The sequence below is a fragment of the Atractosteus spatula genome, chromosome 27 (genome assembly GCF_055471065.1).
Source record: "Atractosteus spatula isolate fAtrSpa1 chromosome 27, fAtrSpa1.hap1, whole genome shotgun sequence".
In the NCBI taxonomy this organism is placed as follows: Eukaryota; Metazoa; Chordata; class Actinopteri; order Semionotiformes; family Lepisosteidae; genus Atractosteus; species Atractosteus spatula.
Window position 1 is genome coordinate 7,748,531 of NC_142732.1, and position 23,813 is coordinate 7,772,343.

General features: G+C 48.1%; 1 protein-coding gene across 2 annotated transcripts; it reads left to right on the plus strand.

Moving 5' to 3' along the window:
- Positions 1 to 1,915: 1,915 nt before the first annotated feature.
- On the plus strand, positions 1,916 to 22,206 carry phf12b (PHD finger protein 12b). 2 transcript variants are annotated; one of them, XM_088907135.1, is made up of 15 exons: positions 1,916 to 2,675; positions 3,327 to 3,508; positions 9,137 to 9,209; positions 10,845 to 11,271; positions 12,159 to 12,279; positions 15,491 to 15,623; positions 16,137 to 16,301; positions 16,663 to 16,821; positions 17,069 to 17,837; positions 17,953 to 18,072; positions 18,476 to 18,634; positions 18,797 to 18,895; positions 19,011 to 19,093; positions 20,048 to 20,186; positions 20,963 to 22,206. In XM_088907135.1, the coding sequence occupies exons 1-15, from the start codon at positions 2,610 to 2,612 to the stop codon at positions 21,337 to 21,339; spliced, it is 3,072 nt and encodes a 1,023-aa protein (XP_088763261.1). In that variant the 5' UTR covers positions 1,916 to 2,609; the 3' UTR covers positions 21,340 to 22,206. The 2 variants fall into 2 exon arrangements, with proteins under 2 accessions (XP_088763261.1, XP_088763262.1); XM_088907136.1 differs by lacking the exon at positions 3,327 to 3,508 and having other exon boundaries at positions 2,632 to 2,675.
- Positions 22,207 to 23,813: the final 1,607 nt, after the last annotated feature.

Consider the following 23,813-nt stretch of genomic DNA (forward strand, 5'->3'; position numbering starts at 1 on the left):
AGACACCAGGATGATTGTTGTCCTTAGCAATACTCCTTGTGAGACGGCAAATATTAAAAATGTCCACAATTGAGGACATTGTCCATTACTGAGGGACTCTCTCAAGTGAGAATCCCTCAGTAGTGGACACACACAATCCTCACATAGCCCTGTGATGTGTATTAGATCATCAAGTGTTCTCAGATCCAACCCTGGAAATGAATACACAACACTTAATTTTTTTGTGGAATATGCCTATAGGAGGCGAAAAATGCTCGCATTGACTGTGGAGGCAAACCGACACCAAACGCTGACGTCTTTACTGGTTTCACAGACTGGTTCGTCACTCTGTTTTGCTGCCTACTCTCCTACTCTTGCAGTGACCTCAGCAGTAGGTCAGCTTCATGGTTAGAAAACATTGAGGTGTCATTCATTTTAAGAAAAAAAAACTTTTATTTCCAAATAATCTATAGAGAATGGTTCTGATTTTCCATTCTGTGCCAGTCTTAACTTCTTGTATCTCGACAAAACACGACTGAAATAGAAGTCCCTATTTAATCTGTTTCAAGGTGCAAATGCTTTTAATATCATACTACCACAGATGGATTCAAGGCATTGCAATATGTCTACGTGCAGAAAAGACCATAACGGGTTTTCTTGGAACAGTGTTACAAAATAACCCTACAATTGTGGCCACGTTATTTGTAATCCGGCAAAGTGCGAAACTGCGCTAGTATTTCATAACTATCACAATTCTGTAACTTGTTTTCTAATATAACACCGTTTCTAACTACACTGTTTTATATTACAAGAGCTTTTCGCGCGTCTGACGCGTCACAGGAGCACAACCCTAATTGTGCGTTAAAGCGCACCCGGTCCGCAAAACTAGACGCAGCAGCTGCGCCGGGAGCGAGGCAGGACGTCGAGCGTGCGTGAGAGGCTGGTCAGCGCCAATGGAGGGGGAGCCGAGATGTCCTCCCCATCGGCCTGAAAAACACAGTCATTTTTACTTTCCCATCGTTCGTGTAATCTGAATTTTCCACCATCGGCGGGTTAGGTACGGTGGTCCCCCTTAAGTGACATTTTCTGTTGACCTAAGTCGACTGTTGGTCTTCGACTCTGAAATTGAAGTACGTCACTGTTTTCAGAACCGGTTTTTTTTTTAATTCCTTAGCGACCATTAAACAGTAACTGGCCTTGAAACGGGTTTCGCCTTTAAGGGCGAAAGTGTTATGCTTCTTTTTCTTAAACATGATTTAAATAAAAAGAGAAATCGGGGATATTCATATTTTTTTCACGCTATTTACAAAGCAAAACCGGAAAGGACCAGGCTCTTTCCCTCTGAAGTAGAAAGCACTTCCGTTTTAGAGTATGCCACCGCAGCAGGGTCTGTGCCGTAAATCGTGTTTCGGCCCGATAAGAGGTCACAGCTTTAAATCCCCTGTCTGCAACACGGAAAGTACAAAGCTTGTATTGCCGTGCTTGTCACTGTTTTGTAGGACGAATGACAGTTAAAAAACAACTGCCAAAAAAAAAATGCACCTCCACAGACGAGAAGGAATTTGCCATTACCAATATGGCGTCTCCGACCTTCAGTGGCAAAGACGCTAAGCGTCTGCGCAGTGGTGGTAAATACCCGGATGATGACGACATAGATATATGTGCGGAATCTTCCTATTTTTAAATCTTACAGTCGGTCCTGTTCCTGCAAAATATCCCCCTGTCGGGTAAATAAAGACGAGTAAATTAGAAACATTCCTGTGGCCTTAATGGTTGTTTTTGTAAAACGGAGTGAAACGTGTTGTTTTGTAAGCCATTTGCTGCAAGCTCAAGCGACACGATACCCTACCAAGATGGCTACCGGAGACTTCATCCACCATTACGGGACTGCGCATGCCCAGACGGCGCTTTGCTCAAGTTTGCGCCAACTCCATGGAGAGGATGTTAGCAGTGTCGGGGATAGATGCACAGGATTGATTCACAACAATAATATTTATCTCGCAATAACGGCAGTGATCAGTGGAAAAATAACAACAAGGGTATCCCCGATTGCAGCCACGTGTGGTCGGCCTATCGATTACCCTGGTGCATTTTTATTGCTTTTTAAAAAAAAAAATCTATTATGGAAGGGAACGGTTCTGCCGATCTGAAGAGCATCTTTGCTAGCAGCAGCTATAATTGCAGGAGCAGAAACAAGAACCATGTAGGTTAGGCCTCACAAAGGCCACGCTCTTGTATTCCTGTGGTTTTCTTTCTGCTTTTTATGGTTGGACCTGGTGCCGCGACCAGCACCTTCGCCATTGTGAACTGGAGCCACCGGGAAGCGTGGAACTGACGGAATTTCGGGCTCCGGTGCTTTTTGGGGTTCGCTGGTGGATTTCGTCAAGAAAGGACTCGCCGCCGTGCGATAGTCATCCGAGGGGGGGAAAAAAATATTGCATATTCTTGCGTTTGTAAACAAACCCGCTTAATCCACGGATTGCGAGCCCACGGTGGGACACGTTTGCGGGTGAAAATACTGCTGGCCATTTGGATACTTTTGTATGTTGGGACCGTTGCTTTTTACCTTACAAAGCCGCGGCGTTCAGTAAGGATTCCGTTTAATACCGAAGGAACTGCCTGCTGTATGAATGTGGGACAAAATGGAGACCCCAACGATTGTATACGATTTGGATACCACTGGAGGTCTGATGGAGGTAAGGCCTTAAAGAATATCCTGGCCAAGTGCGTTTGTTTTATTTAAAGAAAACAGCGTCGTGTGTAGAATTGGGATTGATAATTTGCATTAGAGGTAGGCAAAAGCGGCTAGATTGAAAAGTTCGAATCGGGATTAGGCGTGCAAAAGTGATACAAACCTGCAGGTGACACGAATTCTCAAAATGTAGTAATTCCCCTAGAATTTTGTCTCGGCTTTGACCGAGTGACAGCTATTAAAACGGCACATGTTGACAGGGCAAGCTACGTTTTGCTCGGTCTGGACCATCACTGGCGACTGTGCTCCTCCGGGCCCATAGGACTACGCACCCGGGCCAAGACCCGTGTGTCGGACGGGTGTTTTTAACTTTTTAATCTTTGCACATTTAGACATTCGCTGAATGGCACTGAGCCCCCAGACGGCAAACGGCCCTGTTCATTGTCTGTTTTTCTGGGTAACTCAAAAAAAGTGAAGTTCGGGCATGTCAAAGTCGTGGTAATTTCTCTCTTCAGCCCTTACAGCGGCAGTAGCCGCGGTCTGGTAATCGATACGTGCGGCTACATATATGTAGGAAATCGCAAATGGAGGGACTGGTTCGCCTTTCCCCTTAACTTTTGATCCCCTCTGTGTCTGTGTCCCCGTCACATTTCAGCAAATCCAAACCCTTCTCGCTCCCCCCAAATCCGAGGACGGGGAGAAGAGGAGCCGAAAGCCGGATAAAGAGGCTCGGAGGAGCGGCAGGGCCACCAACCACGACACCTGCGACAGCTGCCGGGAGGGAGGGGACTTGCTCTGCTGCGACCACTGTCCGGCCGCCTTCCATTTGCAGTGCTGGTGAGGCCCGCTGACCGGCTCGAGCGCCGCTCGCGAGGAGGGATGGGGGGGGGGGGCGACGGCGACGGCCCTTCCGCCAGTCTCGCGCTGGCGGTGCGGCCGGCTCTGGGCTCCGAGGCAGCCGGCGGCCCCTGCCTGTTCGGCCAGACGGACCCTCCCCCGTCCCGTCCCGTCCCGTCCCCCCCTTGTTTCGTTTACCAAAACAACACACTGTTTCAATTTTAAGGCTGGGGACGCGGGGGAAGAGGGAAGATACGGGCGTGTGTGGAGGTTGCGTTTCAGGGGAGTCGGGCGGGGGGGGGGGTGTTGGCGTTCTGGGATTTCAAGGTTTCGGCCGTTGAGGTTACGGAAAGGAAATGGCTCCGTTCGGTTGCCATCGAAACGCCGCAAGTGGACTTTTGCCCCCGGGGGTGTGTGTATGTGTGTGGGGGGGCAGGTTTCGAGCTCCAGTGTTTTACGTGCTAAGGCTGCAACAGTCCCTGCCGGAGCGAATCGAGCCTCCTTATCTCGAAACCGAATGATGTCCACCCATAAGTGAAATATCAGTCACTTTCATTTTGTTTTTTAATCAGTGTTGCGTGTCCGCGCCCTTGCTTTAATCCCCGGGTGTAGTTCTCGCCCCCTCCCCTCCCCTCCCCTCTCCTCTTTCTTGGCCGGGGCTTCACTGAACGGGGCTTTGGCAATTTTGGGGGAAAAAAATGGAGTCTGCGCTGCGGTTCGCCTGCGCTTGTGTTTACAATATGGCGACCTCCCTTTAAAATGTTTTATTCCAGCGCCATTTTGCTGTCATTCTGCGTATTAGTGTTATTTATTCGAAAATAGTGACAGTGTAAGGGGTTTGTGAGATACTGTGGCGTGTCTGTGGTGGTCTGGTTTAGAAGGGACGTGCCTTCCGTGGCACCAGCTGACGTACACAGTATACAGACAAATCTGTCCACACTGGAAACTCCGTATAATTACCTACTAAAATCGGAAGCTTCGAATTTGCAGCACATCCGAGTTAAAGTGCAGGGCAGTTTGGCCTGTTTTTCTCAAGAGAGAAGCCCCAGTGCTACAATACATGTACAGTGACAGCGTTGGTAGTGACGGACCTAGTGGTTTCTGACGAGACTGTCCGATTTCATTCGGGTGTCTTAGAGAAAATAACGCCTTCTGTTGAGTTGGCAAGTTGGCACAGTCGCTTGATCCAGGCAGTGGTCTCTTTCATTACACTACGGTTTGTTACGTTTTTTCACCCCCCAACTACATCATTTCAAGGGCAGGCTTTTCTTTGTTAATCCGCCTGTCACAACTGAAATGAGCTCTACTTTGCAACATGTGATCAAATGTAATTGGCATTTCACGCAACAGTAATAAGACTTTTTTTTTAATCTTTGACCCTTAACAATGTCAGAGAAAGTAGCATTTCTCTCAAATGTATATGCTGTTTTTTTCGATAGCTTTATGGTTGAATCTGTGTAAAGCTGGAGGATGATAACCATTCCGTAGTACTGTATCATGCAGGCCGAGCTTCGCACATTTTGTACAGAACAGAAAGGAATCTCTGGCTCTTGCCTGGTTTCAATAATGCAAATTTGAGGAAAAAATGCTCTTTATCCACAAAACCCACTGTGCCAGCACAAAGCACGAGAAGCAGACGCAAGCTGCTAAGACGCATTTTAACAATCCTTGTGGGTTTCATTAATTTCTTTAAAAGAACCTCTTTTCTGCTGGCGTTGGGCATTGTTATCCCGTTTGGTTTTTGAATTGCTCTTTGTATATTAATCTGAATCGCCAATGAGGCTTGTAAGGTGCGGGCAGTAACGCGAACTGTCGCCTAGGAGGTGAATTGAAAGAAGACGGCTGCTTCAATCATTTTATAATGGCGAGTCAGAATTTGTTTTTCCCTTTTCACCTTTGGGGAAGGCTGAGCTGCAATTCGACCGGTGGCCACGCGGGGGCGACATCACTTTTGCTGGTCACCGCTGGTTAGAAACGGCAAAGACTGGCTTTGTGCTCTTGCCGGGTTTAAGCTTGCGTAATGGTCGGTCCTGTGTGCCTCAAAAGAAGCTGTAATTGAAACTCGAAGTAGCACAGGAAAGTGGTGGTGAAGAACTGACTTTGTTCTTTGGGGTGATAAGCACGTCTCAAAAAAACAAACATAAACTGCGTACAGCTGGTATACTTTTTTTTGTGGTTTGTTCTTAAAGTGATAGTTTGCAGACATCTGTGCGATGCAGTGTGCTCTGTCAAGCGAGACCTACCTGAAACCCTTTCTCATTTGACCCTCGGGCCCTTAGAGTTATCTCTTTATAAGGGTGGTATCGGGATATTTTTTTTTTCTTTCAGGCCTGTATCATGTCGGTTTGTCTGGGCTCGGCTGGAGTCAGTTTGTGAGAAGTCTCTCTGACAGCACAGCCTTTCAGCAAAGGCAGATGTACCACCTCGTACTTGGCAGCTGTTCGGTTCAAACGTCGCTGTCAGTCCAGAGCAAGCCTCTGTGATGTGAAGCCGTGCAGAGTTTAACTTGTGGGGTACTAGAGATGTATCCCGCCTGTACTGTACCCCAGGAAGTTTTAAGGGGAGGGGGCTTCTGACTCCCTGGTTTCAGTAACAGGCTCCTGACCATGGGAGCTTGATATAAGGTTCCTGGGTTAGGACAAATGAGAGGCATAGTGGCTGGGTTAATAACCATGAACCATGTGGATGTAGTGATTTCTCTGCAGGCTGAATGCTGAACTACATTTGCTGGTTTTCCTAAACCCAATAAGCCAATTAAGAAAAAGTTCTCATTCCCAGTTTGCGCCTTTGAGACCCATTAGTACAGCTGGGATTTACTGCAGCAGTTTGAGTGAAGACTCTTGGGGGAAGTGAGGAACTCTCTCCCAGTAGCACCAGTCCACTCAGCTGTATAAGTGGAGGCCAGCATTGTTGGGGGGTGATCCCCAAGATTGGCTGGGGTGTGGAGGGTGCATTGTCTAGTCCATCGGTCCAGAACCCAGGATGAGCTCTGGTGTGGTGATGATGATGATGATGATAATAAACTTTATTTTATATAGTGCCTTCTCGGGGAGATTTAAAGAGAAGCACACAAGGACAGGAAATAGCAGAATTACTACAATGAGCCTCTGTCCTTTGAAATGGAGTTTACATCTTACCTTGGCTCAGGAATTCAATAGCTGTGTCCTAGTTGGGATTTGAACTCGCAACCCTATGATTTGGAGTTTAGAAAACCCAGTCTGTAAATGCGGGCCTGGTCATCTGTGCAGTGAAGGTTGTTGATTTTGTTTTCCTTTCCTGGTTCTATGGTTTTAAGATCTTTTCGGAGGCTGCATATTTGAAATTCTGAAGCCTTGTTTTGTTTCTAAATAGTTTCTTAATTGAAATAAAAAAAGATCTGAGTTAATTGAAGTTCCTTAATTCTTTTGAAAAGCTGTAGAATTGTGCCTTTAAAAAACAAGGTGAAAAAAGAAACAGCCCTTTATAAAATACACATCTTTTACTGTCGTCACTCAGATGTTTTTAAATTTCTTGAAGTCAAAAACTGATGTGAAATTCCTGTGCTGCATTTAACAGTAGATGCTTAACAGGTTGAAAATATTCTTTGGTTTAATTGTGGGTCTTGGGGTTAAGAAGGGTTTGATGTACACCCTAGATTTCTAAGAAAATCCAACTAAATGTGTTTAGTTTTGCCAAAGTAATAAAATGCCACCAAGCTTGGTTCTTTCATGTGGAGCTTAGGTACAGTTCATTTTTATCTTGCACCGACAGCTAGTGACTCATAGGGGGCGTCTGCGCTTTTCCCAGTAGGACTGTATTTCATAAGAAATCTAACTCATGACGAGTCTTTTCTGCTCATCTGGCAAATTTAACATACTCGTAAACTGGACTATGAAATCCTAAACCTTTTTGTTTCTAACATCCATTTACCTTATCCGATTCTTTTCAAAACGTTCTGATTTTGGAGCATTTAACAGTCATGCCTTAAAAGGAAATGTGGTTCATGGTCCATGTGTAAGATGTCCTCAGAGCAACTGTGTCTTTTGCTAAATGTCAGACCTGGGCTATACAGGATTTGCAGCTCAGTCTTCTCTTTACATCAGACTGACTACACATTTTTTTTTGCTAGAAGGAAAGGAGGCAATAGCTTGGTTTTCTTTATGGAACGTTTCATTGCATTACGCCCTTCTGCAGTTTCTTCAAATTTTAGAAGTGCAAACTTGGACAATGCGCTTGTGCAGAGGTGACGTTTCAGCACAGCCCCAGGGCAGTGCGGGCTTAGCTTGGGTGACTGCACATGTAGCATTCCCAGCAGCTCTGCAGTGCAGTCTGCAGGGAATCCTGGGACATCCTCGAGCGTCTGCGCCGTCCGAGCTGATGTACCCCTCAGCCTGATTCCTGCGTCCTCTGCCTGGAACCTGTCTGCCTGCCCTGGCAGACAACCAAGGAATTCGTGAGCATTGTTTCAACCTGTGCAGAAGGCATGTAGTTGGTGCACTGAGAGCTGTCACAGTGGGCTCTTCTGTGCATTCCTGTTGTAGAAGGTCTTCTGGTCAAAGCAGATGCATTTGTGTGCATGACTAGAGGGTATTATTTTTGGCTCCCTTCATCATCTCCTTTACAGTGTATGACCTATCAGTGGTCCTCAAATCGCATTTAAGAGCTTGTTCTTTTGTCTACAGGACAGTGAGACAGAGCAAATGGGTGTGCAAGGTGGTGATTATAGTCTGTCTTTCTCCATAACAGTGAAGCAGGATTAAGGAGTAAACTCTCTCTAGTACTACAGCTTAAAGGTTAAGCCTACAGTGTGTTCCAATAATGGTTTTAATGATCCTGACATGGAGTCTCTCCACAAAATAAAAATGTCAGTTGGGTTATCAAAGGAGAACTGCAATGCTATTTTTATATTTCAGGTTTAGAAAGAAGTGGCATCGATAGTGCATTTCAATCCACAAAGAAAGTAACATGTACACGGGAACATGATAAACCACCAATTTACATCACAAAATAGACTCAATTTCCAGTATTGCACAGCACCATATTCTGCGATTCAGAACGATGTAGCAAAACTTCGGTGACTTGAAGCAGCTCTATTACACTGTTAACAAGCAGGCTTGTGAATACTTCTCTTTTAATCCAATAGAAATACTGGAAATCAACTTCGAAATGATTTTGCTGACAAATGCTACTCGGTTGTTAACTGTGCATGCAGGTCAGGTTGGAACATTTCTGCGGTGAACTGTCTGCTGCACAACCTGCACTTACTCGCTCGTACATCTCATTGCATTTGTCATCACAGTGAGTAGTGAGCAGGAAGGGCCACCTCATGTCACAGTCGTTGCAAACTCTTGATGACACAGTGACTATACAGTAATTTCACAAAGTTTTCACAAAACGCAAAACAAAGTTTAATTAATTTTGTTATCAAGATTCTATAACCTGTCTGAGAAATCGAGACTGCAGATCCCCTTTAACTGTTTTTTTTTTTTTAATAATTTAAGAGGTTATACTCAGCATTGCATCAGGAGCAGTGACTGCAGTATCAAAGAATAAAGCTGCACAAATTGTCTTGACCATGAGGGGTTTGACCTTGAGTGGACTTGGGGAGCTTGATATCTGTCTGATCCTCTTTGATTTTTCTACCCACAGTAATCCCCCCCTCAGTGAGGAGATGCTGCCACCTGGTGACTGGATGTGTCATCGCTGCACAGTGCGCAGGAAGGTAAGCCTGCTCTTCCACACAGCACAAATGGGCCTCTTTTTCGAAAGACAATTCCTTACACTTGTATAGAGCTTTTCTGGACACTCCACTCAAAGTGCTTTACTGGTATCGGGGATCCCCTCCACCACCACCAGTGTGCAGCCCCACCTGGATGATGTGACGGCAGCCATAGTGCAGGAGTACTCTCACCACACACCATTCGTCAGGATCACTGAATTGGTTTCTAAACCTTAAACTGTATTTCTGCTTTTCAAGCAGGACAGCCCATCATTCCAGTGGCTTGGAAACTGCAGCTGAATCCTTTATCGAGAAATAAACATGCGCAGCACCTGCGTCAAGCCAGCTAACCACACGTTGGCACAGCTGACGTCACAGAGATAAGCCACTGGTGACATCAGCGGTGGCATCAAAACTCGCCCATCTCAGCAGGTTTCAGGTGCTCAAGGTGTGAGAGCTTTGCCACCCTACCAGTTGACTGATGTCAGTTCTACCAGGGCACACTGATGACATTGCTGACATGAGCACAGGGCTCAATAAGAGGAGGTGAAAGAGACAAGTGTGTCAGCTGCTAAGCCTTCTTCCGGCCTGATGTGAAACGATGTAGATTTCACAATAGAGGGAACTGATACTTAGTGGTCCCCAGGGTCTGGAGAGCCATACAGCAGGGGTTAGAGCTGTGTGTCTACAGCTGGGGACTCCTTGTTTGTCATGACGGTGCGAAACACTGTGATGCAGAAAAGATCTCTGGACTGATTTCACAGCAGCTGTAGGAGCAATCGGATACACTGGGGCTTACGGGGAATATCCCACACTTCCCTCAGCTGCTTCCTGAACCTCTTAGTCATGGACAGAGGGGACTGCGAGGACTCAGTCATGGGAGGCCCCGACAAAGCCAGCCCGGCAGATTCCTGCAGGATCACCCGTGACACACGAGCCAGAGGACACAAGCGGAATCTTCATGGAAGAGCATTTAAAACCAGAGAACAGGAGGCATGTGGCCCTGGAATAACCTACCCAGCCCTGTTTCTGAAGCCGATGTCCTGGCTCCTTTCAGGAAAATGCTGGATGAAATCTTGGGATTAATAAATTACTATCTGCTGGAGGATCTACATGTGCCGAAAGGCCGCCTGGTGTTTGTAACCATTCTTGTTTATTAAAACCGAGAACAGGAGGCACTGGCCTGGTGTAATGTACCCGGATGTGTGTTTGAAGCCGATGTCCTGGCTCCTTTCAAGAAAATGCTGGATAAGATCCTGGGATTGATGGCTGGTCACGGGTGATCCTGAAGCAGTCTGCTGGGGTAACTTTGTCAGGGCCTTCAATGACTTTGAACTACCGCAGGGGCTAAACGTTCTCAGTTTCGATAAATAAGAAACAGGAGGCACTTCTTGACACTGAAGGCCTGGTGTAATGTACCCGGACATATTTTTGAAGCCGATGTCCTGGCTCCATTTAAGAAAATGCTGGATAAAATCCTGGGATGAATAAATTAATAACTACCGAAGGGGCTATATGTTCTCGGTTTCTGATAAACAAGAACAGGAGGCACTTCTTGACACCGAGGGCCTGGAGTAACGTCCCCGGCCCTGTTGTTACCTAGTCCTGACCGCTGCGCTCCCTGTTCCCCCCCTGCAGAAGCGCGAGCAGAGGAAAGAGCTGCAGCAGATCAACGGGCTGCTGGACCGCCAGCTGCTGAAGCGCTCGTCCTCCCCGGCGGCGGAGCTGGAGCTGGGGGCAGTGCGGCTGGACGCGGGGCCGGGGGGCCCGGGGGCGGGGGGGCTGCGGGTGGCCGTGGCCCAGGTCCGGCTCCTGGAGCGCCGGGCCAACAGCCGCCCCGGCACACCCACCTCCAACGCCAGCACGGACACGCCCACGCCCTCGGAGCAGAACGACGTGGACGAGGACCTGCTGGACGTGGAGGACGAGGCGCCCGGCTCGGAGCCCGACTGCGCGACCCCACACCTCAAGAGGCCCTTCGAGCTGCTGATCGCCGCCGCCATGGAGAGGAACCCCACGCAGTTCCAGCTCCCCAACGACCTCACCTGCACCACCGCACTTCCAGGTCAGGCCGGCCGCTGCAGGCGCCCGCGATGCGCCGGGATCGAGAACGTGTGGGTTCACTCTGTCCGCCTTCGTTTCATATACATGGCTATCCCAGTGTGCACTGGGTTGGCATTCCGCTGTGTCGAGAAGTGACGGATAACGACTCTGTTTCCCCCATGGGAAAGAGGAGGGTTGGGCTTGGGGGCTCAGAAATAGTCCACACGCTCACATAAGTGCTTTTTGGGTCCTGCTTCTTGACTTCTTTAATACAGTAGCATTGCGTTACTTGTACAGGTGCACAAAATAAAAGTTTTTCATCAATGAAAGTTTCCATTGATGGTTCATACATAATATTTCATCCAGAATTAAAGGCTTTACACTATAAATAACACTTGTGCTTATCTACAGTACCTTGCATCCTTATACTATGAAACGTTCCTACAAAGTCCACTAGAGTATGAAACTGCAGGTTAAGCACTGTGCTTCCAATATGATGCGAAGGTCGTCTTTTGTGCCGAATGCATCCTTATGCCTTGATTGTCAGAGTGTCAGACTGCAGAAACTGAATGTTGGAGTGTAGCGTTAATGTATCTGCGAATGAAGAGAGGAAAAACCTGAGTGCTGGTCACTCTTCACTGACGTGAGATATCTGAGTTCTCGGTGTTAAATGTGTAGCCTTGTTCTGTCATTGCATCAGGTAAAGCTCCTTTCCCTGTGGAAAGGTAAAGAAAAGAAGCACACTGTTCCTTTGAAGCCTGTGCATGTGAACGGAGCTCTTTATTTGACCCTCTTTTTGTGTCATTGACTCGCACTCTCCCCTGGGTTCTGATGAGTGACGCTGAGGGCGCGAGTTTGGTATTCAGTGGCAGTGTCTAAGGAACGTGTTGTTGCTCTTTTTTTTTTTAGGAACCAGTAAAAGGAGAAGGAAAGAGGAAACAAGTGGGAAGAATGTTAAGAAACCTCAGCACGAGCTGGACCACAACGGGCTGGTCCCACTGCCGGTGAAGGTGTGCTTCACCTGTGGCAGGTAAGCCAGGCGTCCTCGCTGCGCCCAAGCCCCGCCTCTTCCCCAGTGGCCAATCGCGCGCTGCCGTCTGGCGCGTGCGCCAGTTGCGTTTTGGTTGGCTGTCGTGTTAACAGTAGCTCAGAGATTCCAGAATGAGAGGATGTGACGATGGGTTTATTGCAGTGCATATATAACCACATACACCCGAAGAAGGCTCCACAGCCGAAACGTTGTTTCGTTTCTTCTCTTTTCAGCGTGGAATAAACCTATTACTTGTTCCTATATAACCACATGCCTTCTAGAATCCTCTTGAGATTCTTGAGACTTGTCTTCCAGACTTGGAGTTTCAGCCTGGGTAAACACACACACATTTTGTGTTTTCATTGTAATTTCTGCAGTAGCCAGATAATAATAATAATTCCTTACACTTGTATAGTGCTCTTCTGGACACTTTACTCAAAGCGCTTTACAGGTAATGGGGATCCCCTCCACCACCACCAGTGTGCAGCCCCACCTGGATGATGCGACAGCAGCCATAGTGCACCAGTCTGCTCAACCACATGCCAGTGTGGAGGACAGGGAGGACAACAGAGTGATGAAGCCAGTTCAGAGATGGGGATTATTAGGAGGCCATGATTGGTAAAGGCTATGGGGACATTTAGCCATTACACTGGAGTAACACCCCTACTCTTTCTGAGAAACAACCCGAGATTTTTAATTACCACAGAGAGTCGGGACCTCTGTTTTATATCTCATTGAAGGACAGCGCCTTTCTACATTAGTGTCCATTAGTGTCACTATACCAGGGGATTAGGACACACACAGACCACTCAATAAGTGCCCTCGACTGGCCCCTCTTCCAGCAGAACCTTAGTGTTTCTCAGGAGGTCTCCCATTCAAGTACTGACCAGGCTCACACCTGCTGAGCTTCAGGGGGCTGCCAGCTGGGAGTTGCAGGGTGATATGGCTGCTGGCCAAGATTGATGCTGCCTTGCGTCAGATAAGTGAAAGGGACAACTGGATGATGAATTTGGGATGGGACACAATTTGCAGGAAGAGATTATTCCTGGGTTGGAACTTTACTTTGAACTTCAAAAAATGGAAAAGATAAAACTAGCCTTTTTTTTTGTCTGTCGAAGTGTGATTGCATTTTAAACACCCTTTTAACCCATTGCATTTAACAAAGTCAAACAAATGATTCGTTTCCTTTGTGATTGCCAGACAATTTGTGCAATGTTTCAGAAATCAGTCATATATCCTGTCATACCCGTGTGACATATAAATTGAATTTTACAGGATGCGTAAAAGCCATTCCGATTGCAGAATATTGTGAGGACTTTTTCAGGTCCAATCGTTTACATCCCAAAATTGAGTTTTTAAGTGATAAAGTAACAGCCGTGTAATTTAAATCATAATTCTAAATTTTTTTAGGAGACTTTACATGGATGTCTAATTTGAAAGTCCACTCTGGCACAGATTGTTTTACGAATCGTTCTGTTTTTTGCGGAGATGAGAAAAGGTTACATTAATTTTATTTTAATAAAATGGAGCTTTTAGCCCTTTTTAAATTCATTTCTGAGTAGTAATGGGAAGCAAAAAAAAACAGTATTTGCAGTCCTCATTCAGTGCAGTTCTGAGCTTACCCACAGCTTTTTGCTGCTATTATAAACTTATGAAAAATGCATTAAAATAATTGCATGATTTAACAGGTGTATCAGAAAAGTGTACAATATGTAATTTATTTTTGAAATTGTAGACTGGTGTTTTGCTAGCTGGTAAGTAAAGCAATCAAGCAAACGCTGACTAGCGCTGAATTGCTTTTGGATAAAAGAGCTGTAATTACAGGGAAAATTGCAAACTCTTAAAGAGAGAGAAAGGAATCATACAGGCAATCATCTTCCAGGGAGCATAGCCGATACAGGGGAGGCCGGCGATCGCGCCCGATTTTCCCTTTTTTATCCTCGCTCTTCATCCTCTTCGGGTCAGTGGCCCTTGCTGTCCTGGGGGATTCAGTAGACCCTTCTGAGTTCTGCTGATTTAACTCTTGCTCTGCTGGAGAACGTGAAGCTAGCATTTCCATCCCGCACAGCTGCTTGAAAGAAATGAGCGCCCTTGTAGGGGATCCACAGCTCGTTAGCCTTAATTGCTTCAGCGTATTATTTGAAGGCTCTCTATGGGACAGCCCCTGGTTTGGGCTGATTGAAGCAAACTGTCGTGAGCAGCTCTGGCCTCTGGTTTGTTTTTTTCCGCAGCAGTGTGAATATAATCTTTTGTTTCTGCTTTTACTGTATATGCCTTTGTGCTTAAGCCTGTGTTTGAGAGCACCATTTCCCAGCTTGTTGCCTTTGCGGTAAAACTCCTCTTGGCATGGTATTCTTCAGGCTTTGCCAATGCAGGAGAGCACTTTTCGTGGGTTTGTGCCACCGGTTTCCCAACTCCTTTGGCAGCGGATGTCCCCTTGAGACACAGTCCAAATCCCCAGAAACGCAGCCGAGGGCTCTCTGGCACCAGTGCTTGTTGGGCGCCACTGTAGCCCTGGCATGTGGGCGCTGTAGGGGTGACAAGCCTCTGAACTGCAGAAGGAATCCTGGGGACCGCAGACCCGAGCACAAAGGAAAACCTGCGTGGAGTATTTCAAATTTCCAAGTAATGTGTCCTTGGACGGTTGGTCTCGCAGGCTGTTGGCCAGAATGAGCTGAATACCTGAGGTTTTCCTGCCACCCAAAAAAAAAAACTCTGGCTCTTAGACGTGGGGCTGAAAATCTGTGGTGTGCAACAAAAAGTAGCTCAGGTTGTTAAATCTGTATTTAAAGGATCTGGCGATGGCGCTCGAGAATTCTTTTTCTCAGGAATGGGAAGTGAGGTTTAGATAAAGGCTGAGGGATTCTATTGGATTCCACGTTTGCAGAACTTCGTGCCGAGCTCAGCAGGACCCCCCCCAGTTGGCAAATCGAACGTTTGGGTTCGGTTCCTTGCCTGATCCCGGCAGGATGAATGTTCAGAAGGCGCCAAACCCTTCTTACACCATATCTGCCCTGCAGGGGGTGAAAGAAGACCAAGTGTCAAAGCTCCAGCGGATCACAGCTCAGCTCTGCAGGGGGGTGAATTGAAAACGCAGGAGCTTGTTCTCGGGCCTTTCGGTTGACCTGAACGGAATAGAAGCCTCCTGCCGCCATCATGACGGTGCTCCTGGCGAGACTGGGCTAACGAGGGGTGTTCTCTCCTTCCCCAGGAGCTGTCGAGTGGCACCGCTGATCCAGTGCGATTACTGTCCCCTCCTCTTCCACATGGACTGCCTGGACCCCCCCCTCACTGCCATGCCAACGGGCAAGTGGATGTGCCCCAATCACATCGAGCACTTGGTGGTAAGTTGTCCCAGCGTTTGCATCTGACACCATGAATGGTATCTGATTTCCTGCTGCTGTAATTACTTGCTAACTGTGAATGGAGAGCACAATAGCTACTTTCGGTAAGTGGGGGATAATTATGCTAATCCTCTTAACCTCAGCTTATAGAAATTGACAGGTTTCATGTTTATTCAGGAGGGAAACAGTCAAGAACTTTTGACCAAACAAAAGCAAAGAGTCTTTTGAAAAGTGTAAATTGATCTCAACTGTATAGAACTGACGACGTTACAAAGAAGGGTTATTATTCTGCTACTTGTCTGTGCAGGACCTATCCTTCAGGCTCTGTAGCACTAGTGTGATGTTTATGAGTGCTAAATATTCAGTTTGGCAAATCTTGGTGATTTCTTTTTTGTTCAAGTGAACAGTTGAAGTTCCTAGTGTTTCAGCCCCAGTTGTTTTTCTGGCTTTCGGCTGCGAGACGAGGAGGTTTGTGCCGGTCCTCAGTTTTCTGGGCGTCTGCTGCTGTTTCAGCTGAATCAGAAGAACATGACGCTGAGTAACCGCTGCCAGCTGTTCGACCAGTTCCAGGACAGGATATCGCAGCACGCTGTGAAGGTGGACTTCCTGCGCCGGGTTCACCGCAAATACCCGCCCAACCGCCGGGGCACCCCGTCCAACAGGAAGAAAACTCTCAAGGTATCTGACCCACGACCTGCGGGGGCGCCACTCAGCCAGAACGAGCCCTGAGTTTGTGCTGAACCGCTGTCCTCTGTGAGAAAAGAGGCCCTCGTGCAAGCGCCTCTTTTTCCATTGCAGTGAACATGCTGACGCTGTGGTTTGAGCTGTGAAATATAGAGGACAGGGGCTCCATGTCAACAGGTTGCTGGCATTTAGTTATGCAGGGGTTATCTGTTGTGTACAAAGTTTCAGAATGAATGATCCTCCAAACACTGACGGCTGTGGCAGCATGCACATTGCGTATTAAGAACTCTCGCTCTGCTGGGTAACGTGCACTCACGCCGCCCCCCCGCCCCCCCCCCCTGTTCTCTCCCCGCAGGTTCCCGACGCCATCAAGTCTCAGTACCACTGCCCTCCTCCCCTGCTGGCGCCCGCGGGCATCCGAAACGGGGAGCTGATCTGCAGCGGGGGCCCCGGCGCGCCTCGCCAGCACCTTTCCCTCTCCCAGCACTTAGCGAGCGAGGCCGAGCAGCAGGAGGTACGGGGCTTGTTCCTGAGCCGGCCGAGCAGCTGCCGCGTGCGCTTTAAAACGCGTGCAGTCACCGGCGTTCTTTATACACTGCTTATTCTGTCATTTGTCTTTGCACAGTGTCTTTTTATTTCATCTTAAAATGCAAAATGTTTCTTGCTCTCTTTTTAATGAAATTAGAAGTTGGTTGTGTTTGTGATGAATGCCACTTCCTGAGCCTTACCTTTTTTTTTTTCTCCTCCCTCTTATTGCATAGTGGCTTCGCAGTGTCATTGCACTCCAGTGCAGCATTTTCAGACATTTATCTGCTAAGCAGATGCCGTCTTCTTACTGGGACTCCGAGAAAACGGAGAAGGCTGACGTCAAGCCTTGCGTTAGAGGCGATGGGAACAGCTCTTCCGCCCTCGGCAGCTCCTTCTGCGCCCCCGACAGGACAGTCCCGACCGCCTCCTGCCCCAAACCCTGCAGCACGGCCGTTGGCCCCCAGGGGGCCCCTGTGCTGAACTCTGTCGGCCCCGCCGAGGAGCGGGGGGGCTGCGGCGCGTGCTTGGAGAGGCCCTGCCGGAGCTGCGGGACACCCAATGGACCCCTGGAGCCCCTGGTCAGGGTGAACGGCCCTCACCCCTGCAGCGACGGTCCTGAGGCCTGCAGGCAGGGCGAGCTGCAACACAGACTGAGCAGCGCGGGTGGGCCCGGGTGGTCTCGGCCGCAGACGCCCTCGGCCTCGGGCCCCGGGCTGCAGAACCACGTTGGGGGACCCGTGATAAAGACGGAGGGCTCCGCCGGCCGCAGTCCGTGCACCCACAAAGGAACCACGGTCGCCTCCGTTTCCTGTGCCAACCCGGACCCCCCTGTCCCCCTGCAGCCCCACGGGGCGGCCCCCGGCTCAGGGGGCGGTCAGGCCGCCGCGATGATGAGCCGCAGCGTGGCGTCGCCCACCGCCGGGACCCGAGCCCTCACCCCGCCCAGAACCGCCCTGGACTCCGGCACCGCCAGGAGGCTGAGCTCGTCCACGCCACCCTCAGGTGAGGCTTGCAGAAGTGACCCAGACAGCGAGTCAGAATCGGAGGCTGGAGAGGTACCCCAGAAAACCTGAAGCGGGGAGCTGACGTTCTGATTGCCTGCGCTTTTGATTTCCAGATGGAAAAGCCAGTCCCCGTGCAGTCTCTCCCGGGAGTGGGACTCCCTTTCCCAGCTTTGCCGCCTCTGCTATGGGAGACATCAGCAGCTCCATGAAGGAGGTGATCGAGGGCGATGGGGGTGAGTGTCTGTCTGCGTGACTTTCCTTTTCCTCTGTATAATCACCTGCGTATTGCCAGCCTTCAGTGTCTACACCTGTGTTAGTGAGGTTTTTCCTGTCCACTTCCTGCTTTATAACCATTGAGGAACCTTTGAGAGTGCAAGAGGTGATCCAGGTGTAGCAGTAGCAGAAGACCGAAAGCTAGGAAGGCAAAGACAGTATGAAGGAGAAGAATAACTAGCGACAGTTGATGTTTAATGCTGTTTGAGTGTCTCAATATCGGGGCATTGTGGAGCAGCATGGGTCTAGGAGGGGGAGCCTTTCCTCGCCAGGGGAATTGTGCAGGTGTTTATTGAGGTTCCCCACTTTCAGGAGTGTTGTGTTTCAAGCCCTTAACGTCTCTGTCGTTTTTATCTGTGGCAGAGATCGAGCTGAACAAGCTGGACGAGCAGTTCATTAAACTCCTGGCCTGGCAGAGGATCCAGCAGCTGTTTCCTCCCTCTGCGCCGCCTTCCCAGACCAGCTGCGCCAGCCCCCCCTCCTCTGCCCGCGCCGCCACGCCGCAGGCGCTGCACGCTGAAGGTAGGGCCCCCCCCCGTGCTTCTCTGCGGCGCCCTCTCACTCGCTTGCCGTCACCCCGCTTGCCCAGTGCGGGCCGTGCCGCCACCCTGGGGAGAACACTTGCTGGCACGGCTCGGGGTGGCACCTGAAATCTCTGATGCCGTTCTGTCTGTTTCCTGGCAGCACAAAGGAAAGAGGTGCAGGCTCGGGCAGTGTTCTACCCCCTGGTGGGAAAAGGAGTAGCTGTCAACATGTGCTACAGGACCCTGTACATAGGAACTGGTGAGCTTCACACCTGGGGGACCGTTTGATCTTTCAACAGGGCGTCTATGTGCTTTGATTGGTTTGTTCCATGGGCTTGTCTAGATTCTTGTAACAGTCTTGACTTCTCTTTCAGGTGCTGACATGGACGTGTGCCTTACAAACTATGGTCATTGTAATTACGTATCGGGAAAGCACGCCTGTATTTTTTACGATGAGGTAGGCTGTGAAATCCTTTACTTCGTGCTCCGTAACTGATCAGAACAGGACGCCCGAGCCTCCTATCTTTATACTGGACGTTCCTGCAGGAAATGATTTGATTTGCATTTTGATTTGTTTTACATTTAGAATGCTTTTTGTGTTACGTTCACACCTGATTGGCAATGATAAGTGATGTGTTTTTCCCTTCTCTGCTCATGGGTGTGACCCTGTAGCCGCACACGGGGAAGAGTGACAAAGTGTATGCCCCCCCCCCCACCACACTCGACCTCCACCTGCTCCTCTCTTAAACACATCACAGGCACCACAGCCCCGTGCAGGGCGTTCAGCACCGAGTGGAGGACAGGTGTGCCCCCCGCCAACAGCACCGCATGGGTGCAGTACTCAGTGGGATTGCAGGGGGTGCTGTGTAGCCAGTCCCACCCTTGGGGAGACTTGGCCAATGTCACCATCACCTAATAGGGAATCCCAAGTCACAGTTGGCTAGTGACATGCCTGCAACATTATAGTTAAACGTGCGCTCAGACAAGCCCCCTTACTGGCTGAGCCAATCTGCAGCCCTGCAGTTGTTTTATTACTGAATCGAGTTTGTTAACCCTTTTTATTGCTTTATTCCTATCCATTATTCACACTAAAAAGAAAAAACAAACCTTTTTCATGTATAAATATACTGTCGTACTTATAGCTTCTGGAATTTTTGTACTTTAATGCATGTCAGAATTTCCAAGTGGCCTGCTTCTAAATCCAAAGTTAAATGTCCATAATAATGCATTATTACAATGTAAATTGTAAACTTGAAACCTTGTAAAGATCCAAGGTAGCCTTTAATTTATGTAACTCATTCAGTAATATTGCACAAAAGGGCTGTCTTTCCGAGTTAAACCAGAAGATGCCTGCAGTGAAGAGTTGGTTTCTCTGAGTGCTGATACTGAGCGAGTTTGTTCGCGGTTTCAGAACACAAAGCATTACGAGCTGCTCAACTACAGCGAGCATGGGACCACCGTGGACAATGTGCTGTACTCCTGCGACTTCTCAGAGAAGACCACTCCCAGCCCCTCCAGCAGCGTCGTCTCCAAAGTGCAGAGTATTATCCGTGAGTACTGCCATTCTGAAAAAAGAAAAATTAACTTCATTATCCCAGATGGGAAATTTGCTTTCCAAGCAGGAAAAAGACATAACAGAATACATTATACGTGCAACACAACATAAATCCGTGAACAAATAAGAAACATGCATGTATAGATGACAAAAGCATAGTTAACAGCTAAGGTAATCTTCACCATTTAGAAAAAAACAGTGAACTTGGGTCATCGATGTGTGAAATGCATAAGATACATGCATGGTTTAAAAATAAAGTAAAATATGCAATCCGTTATGCAGATTAAACAGGTTGATATCTTTGAGAATAAAGAATTACTTAGTTCTATTGCACTTAAATGTGGTTAGTAGTTTAGCATTAATTCAAGTTTAAAACCACCTCTCGGTGAAATCAAGACCTTAAAAATGGGGCTTTTCTGTTCTGGTAAATGTGATACTCCTGCATGTGTGCGTGTACGTCTTGTCGGCTCGTGTTAATACAGGGGTGAGCAATCCTGGTTCTGGGGGGGCCAGTCTGCCTGCAGGTTTTCTAGGGCTCTTCAAAGCCAGCAGCGGATGAGTCGCTGGGGGAAGCTGTTCAACCGATGCCATTGAACCCTTAATGAGTCGTTTTAAATTAAGAGCTGAGTTTCCTGGGGAAAAGAAATTCAGCCAGCAGACGCTTGCCCTGCAGGACCAGGCTCGCCCGCCCCTGCGCTGGCACGCCCCCGATCGATCGATCGATCGATGGGCGCGACCCGCGAGCGCTCTGACGGCGTGTGTGTGGCGCAGGGCGCTGTAAGAAGAGGAAGCAGGCGGAGGAGGAGTGCGCGGCGGCGGCGGCGGTGGCGGCGGCGGCGGCGCAGGAGGTGGGGGTGATGAGCTGCCAGGCCCAGGGCGGACGGCGCCACCCCTGCAACTGCAAGGCCAGCAGCTCCAGCCTGATCGGGGGCGGCGGGGCGGGCTGGGAGGGCACCGCCCTGCTCCACCACGGCAGCTACATCAAGCTGGGCTGCCTGCAGTTCGTCTTCAGCATCGCCGAGTTCGCCAGCAAGCAGCCCAAAGAGGAGGAGCTGGCGCCGTCGGCCCAGGAGGGGGCCGAGCTGTCCGACAAGCAAACACTAAACCCCCTGCAAGTGCCCGTGCTGCGCTCCAACTCGGTCCCTTAACCGCCCCTCGGACTGCCCCCCCAGCCCCCGCGGAGATCCAGAGACCAGCCGCAGCCGGACCAGGACGGCAGAACAGTTTTTTTTTTTTTAAAGAATCGTTCATACATTTGCATGATATGAAGTATTTTTTTGGGGCTCAGATTTTATGGGCAAGTTGCACATAGAATTTCTATTTTTTTTTTAAAAAAGCGAAACTTAACAGTTACTTAGATTTGCATAAAAAGGGATTCTTTCATCGTCCTCAACATTCTGAACTACGTTGAGAAGAGAAGTCAGTTTCCATTATACTTGTAAAGTAATCAAAAGACTTGGTCTATTTTGTGCCAGTAAGGATAGTTTTTATATAAACATGCTTTTTTCATAAGCAGAAACATTTATTTACTCTTTGTCATTTTTATTTAATGTATGTGAAATTATGCTATCAATATTTTTTTCTTGCTACTTTTGCACTACAGGTAGCTACCGTATATTGTTATATATATATAAAAAATCAACAAAAAGAAAATTCAGATTTTCTTTGATATTTGTGAATTATCGATTTCAATAAGAACAAAGAAGCTTTGGATTCCATGTATATACACCCTAAATGGTGTTTTGTTGGTTTTTAAATGTGTACAGTGCTTCAGGGCTTTAACATGGGCTCCAGTCGTGATGTTTCTGTAGCGTTTAAAAAAACATTGTCGTAAAACTTGTACCAAGTCCTGGTTTTTCAATACTGTAGTTCATGTGTAAATAGTGACTGTATTGTTTTAGATTTTACATTTGGACACTTTCATGAAAATCCTGTACATATATAACAAACTTTGACTTCTGTTTCTGCCTGTCTGTTATAACAGTGTAAATACATAAAGATTTTTTTAAGAACATGTTTCAAACCACGTCTGGCCTTTTCCTGATTCGGACACAGCAGGAGCTTCCCGGCAGTCGCTCGGCCTTCCATCTCCAGAAGGAGGAGAACATCCTGCGTCCTGTTGCTTCTCTTGAAGATCGGCCCTGGACAGTCCGGGCATCTGGGAGGTGTCGGGATTTGTGTGTCCCGGATGGATTTTTGTGGAGTGAAGTCTCTGAGAAGCAGCAGGTTAGAGCTCTGGACACTAACCAGAGTTCAAGCCCTGGTGGGGATGTGAGTGATCTGATTGACTCTGATGGTCCTGAGTCCTGATGTATGTGCAGCCAGTGCCAGCATTGCTGGGGTTTCCATTTGGAGTACAGCTGGGTACAGTGTGTACAAGACTCCCCGCAGGTGGGACAGTAGACTTAATTTATTGGACCTGACAGAAGCCGCATTGGGCCAAGAGGTTCCTGAAATACTTGAGCCTTCACCTCACTGAGAAATGGGGAAAAAATGTTGTTCTCTTTTAACAAACCCATTGGCAACTATCGCAGTTCAAGCCAAAACCCCTTCATTTTCATAGGACTGGGCAGTAAGAGTGTGGAACAAGCTGCCCGACCATGTTGTTGAAACCGATACCCTGACTTCTTGCAGAAGACAGCCGGATGAGATCCTGGGATCGGTTTACTAAACGGCCACCTGGGTTAGATCTGGGTCTCATGGCCTGTCTTTTGGAACCATTCTTGTGTTCTGCCAGTGGCATTTGGTGTAAGACTGCATTGGGATTGGCTTGCTTTCCATTTCCTTACAGAGGAACAGCTGTGCTTACCCCTGTAGGAGCCCCAGAAGCTGTGGCTGCAGCCCCAGTTTCTTCTTACTTTATAAGGTAATGCACTGCACGCTTTTAACCACAGCAGTTCCTGTGTGTTAGCCACCCCAAAACCTCACCTGCACATTTAGCCTTTTTGTTCTGTGCTGAGCCAGTTTCTTAATGCAGGTACTCTTTCATCACAGGATGCACACAGAGCAGCCGGCAAACTGCTGAAGTGTAACTCTCTGAGTGACGAGAAGCCAGTTTGGCACGTTGGCATTACTGAGTTCAGTTCAATTCAGGCTGTGTTTCATTTGTCCTAAAATCAGTGGCCAGCTCCTTTGTTTTAAAACGCTTACCTTCAGAGAGAACTCGTTACACCATTTAGTCAAGTCATTTAGAATGGGTCCATGGTGGTTTTCTGGGTCCCTTAAAAAGATGACCAGGGCTGTGACATCGGCAAACTTAATGAGATGTCTATTTGTGTGTTTGCTTTCACAATAGTTAGTGTACAAAATGTACAGTAAGGGGGACAAAACGGAGCCCTGTGGTGATCAGTAGAAGTATAGAGAATGTCAGATAACCAGTTCTTCAATCTGACCTGTTGAGTTCTCTTTCTTAAAACGTTTAGAACCCATCTTATCGAGTTACTGTTTAGCTTGAAGTTCTCTGGGAGTTTCTGTGCAAGCAACAATGGTTGTGTTGTATTAAAAGCAGAGGAAAGGTCAACAAAAGATATCCTTACAGGTGACCTTATTTAGTTTAGTATGTACTGTTTGCGTTCCTTTTTTGTGGAGCTTTTTAAATGATTAGGCTAAACAACACAACAAC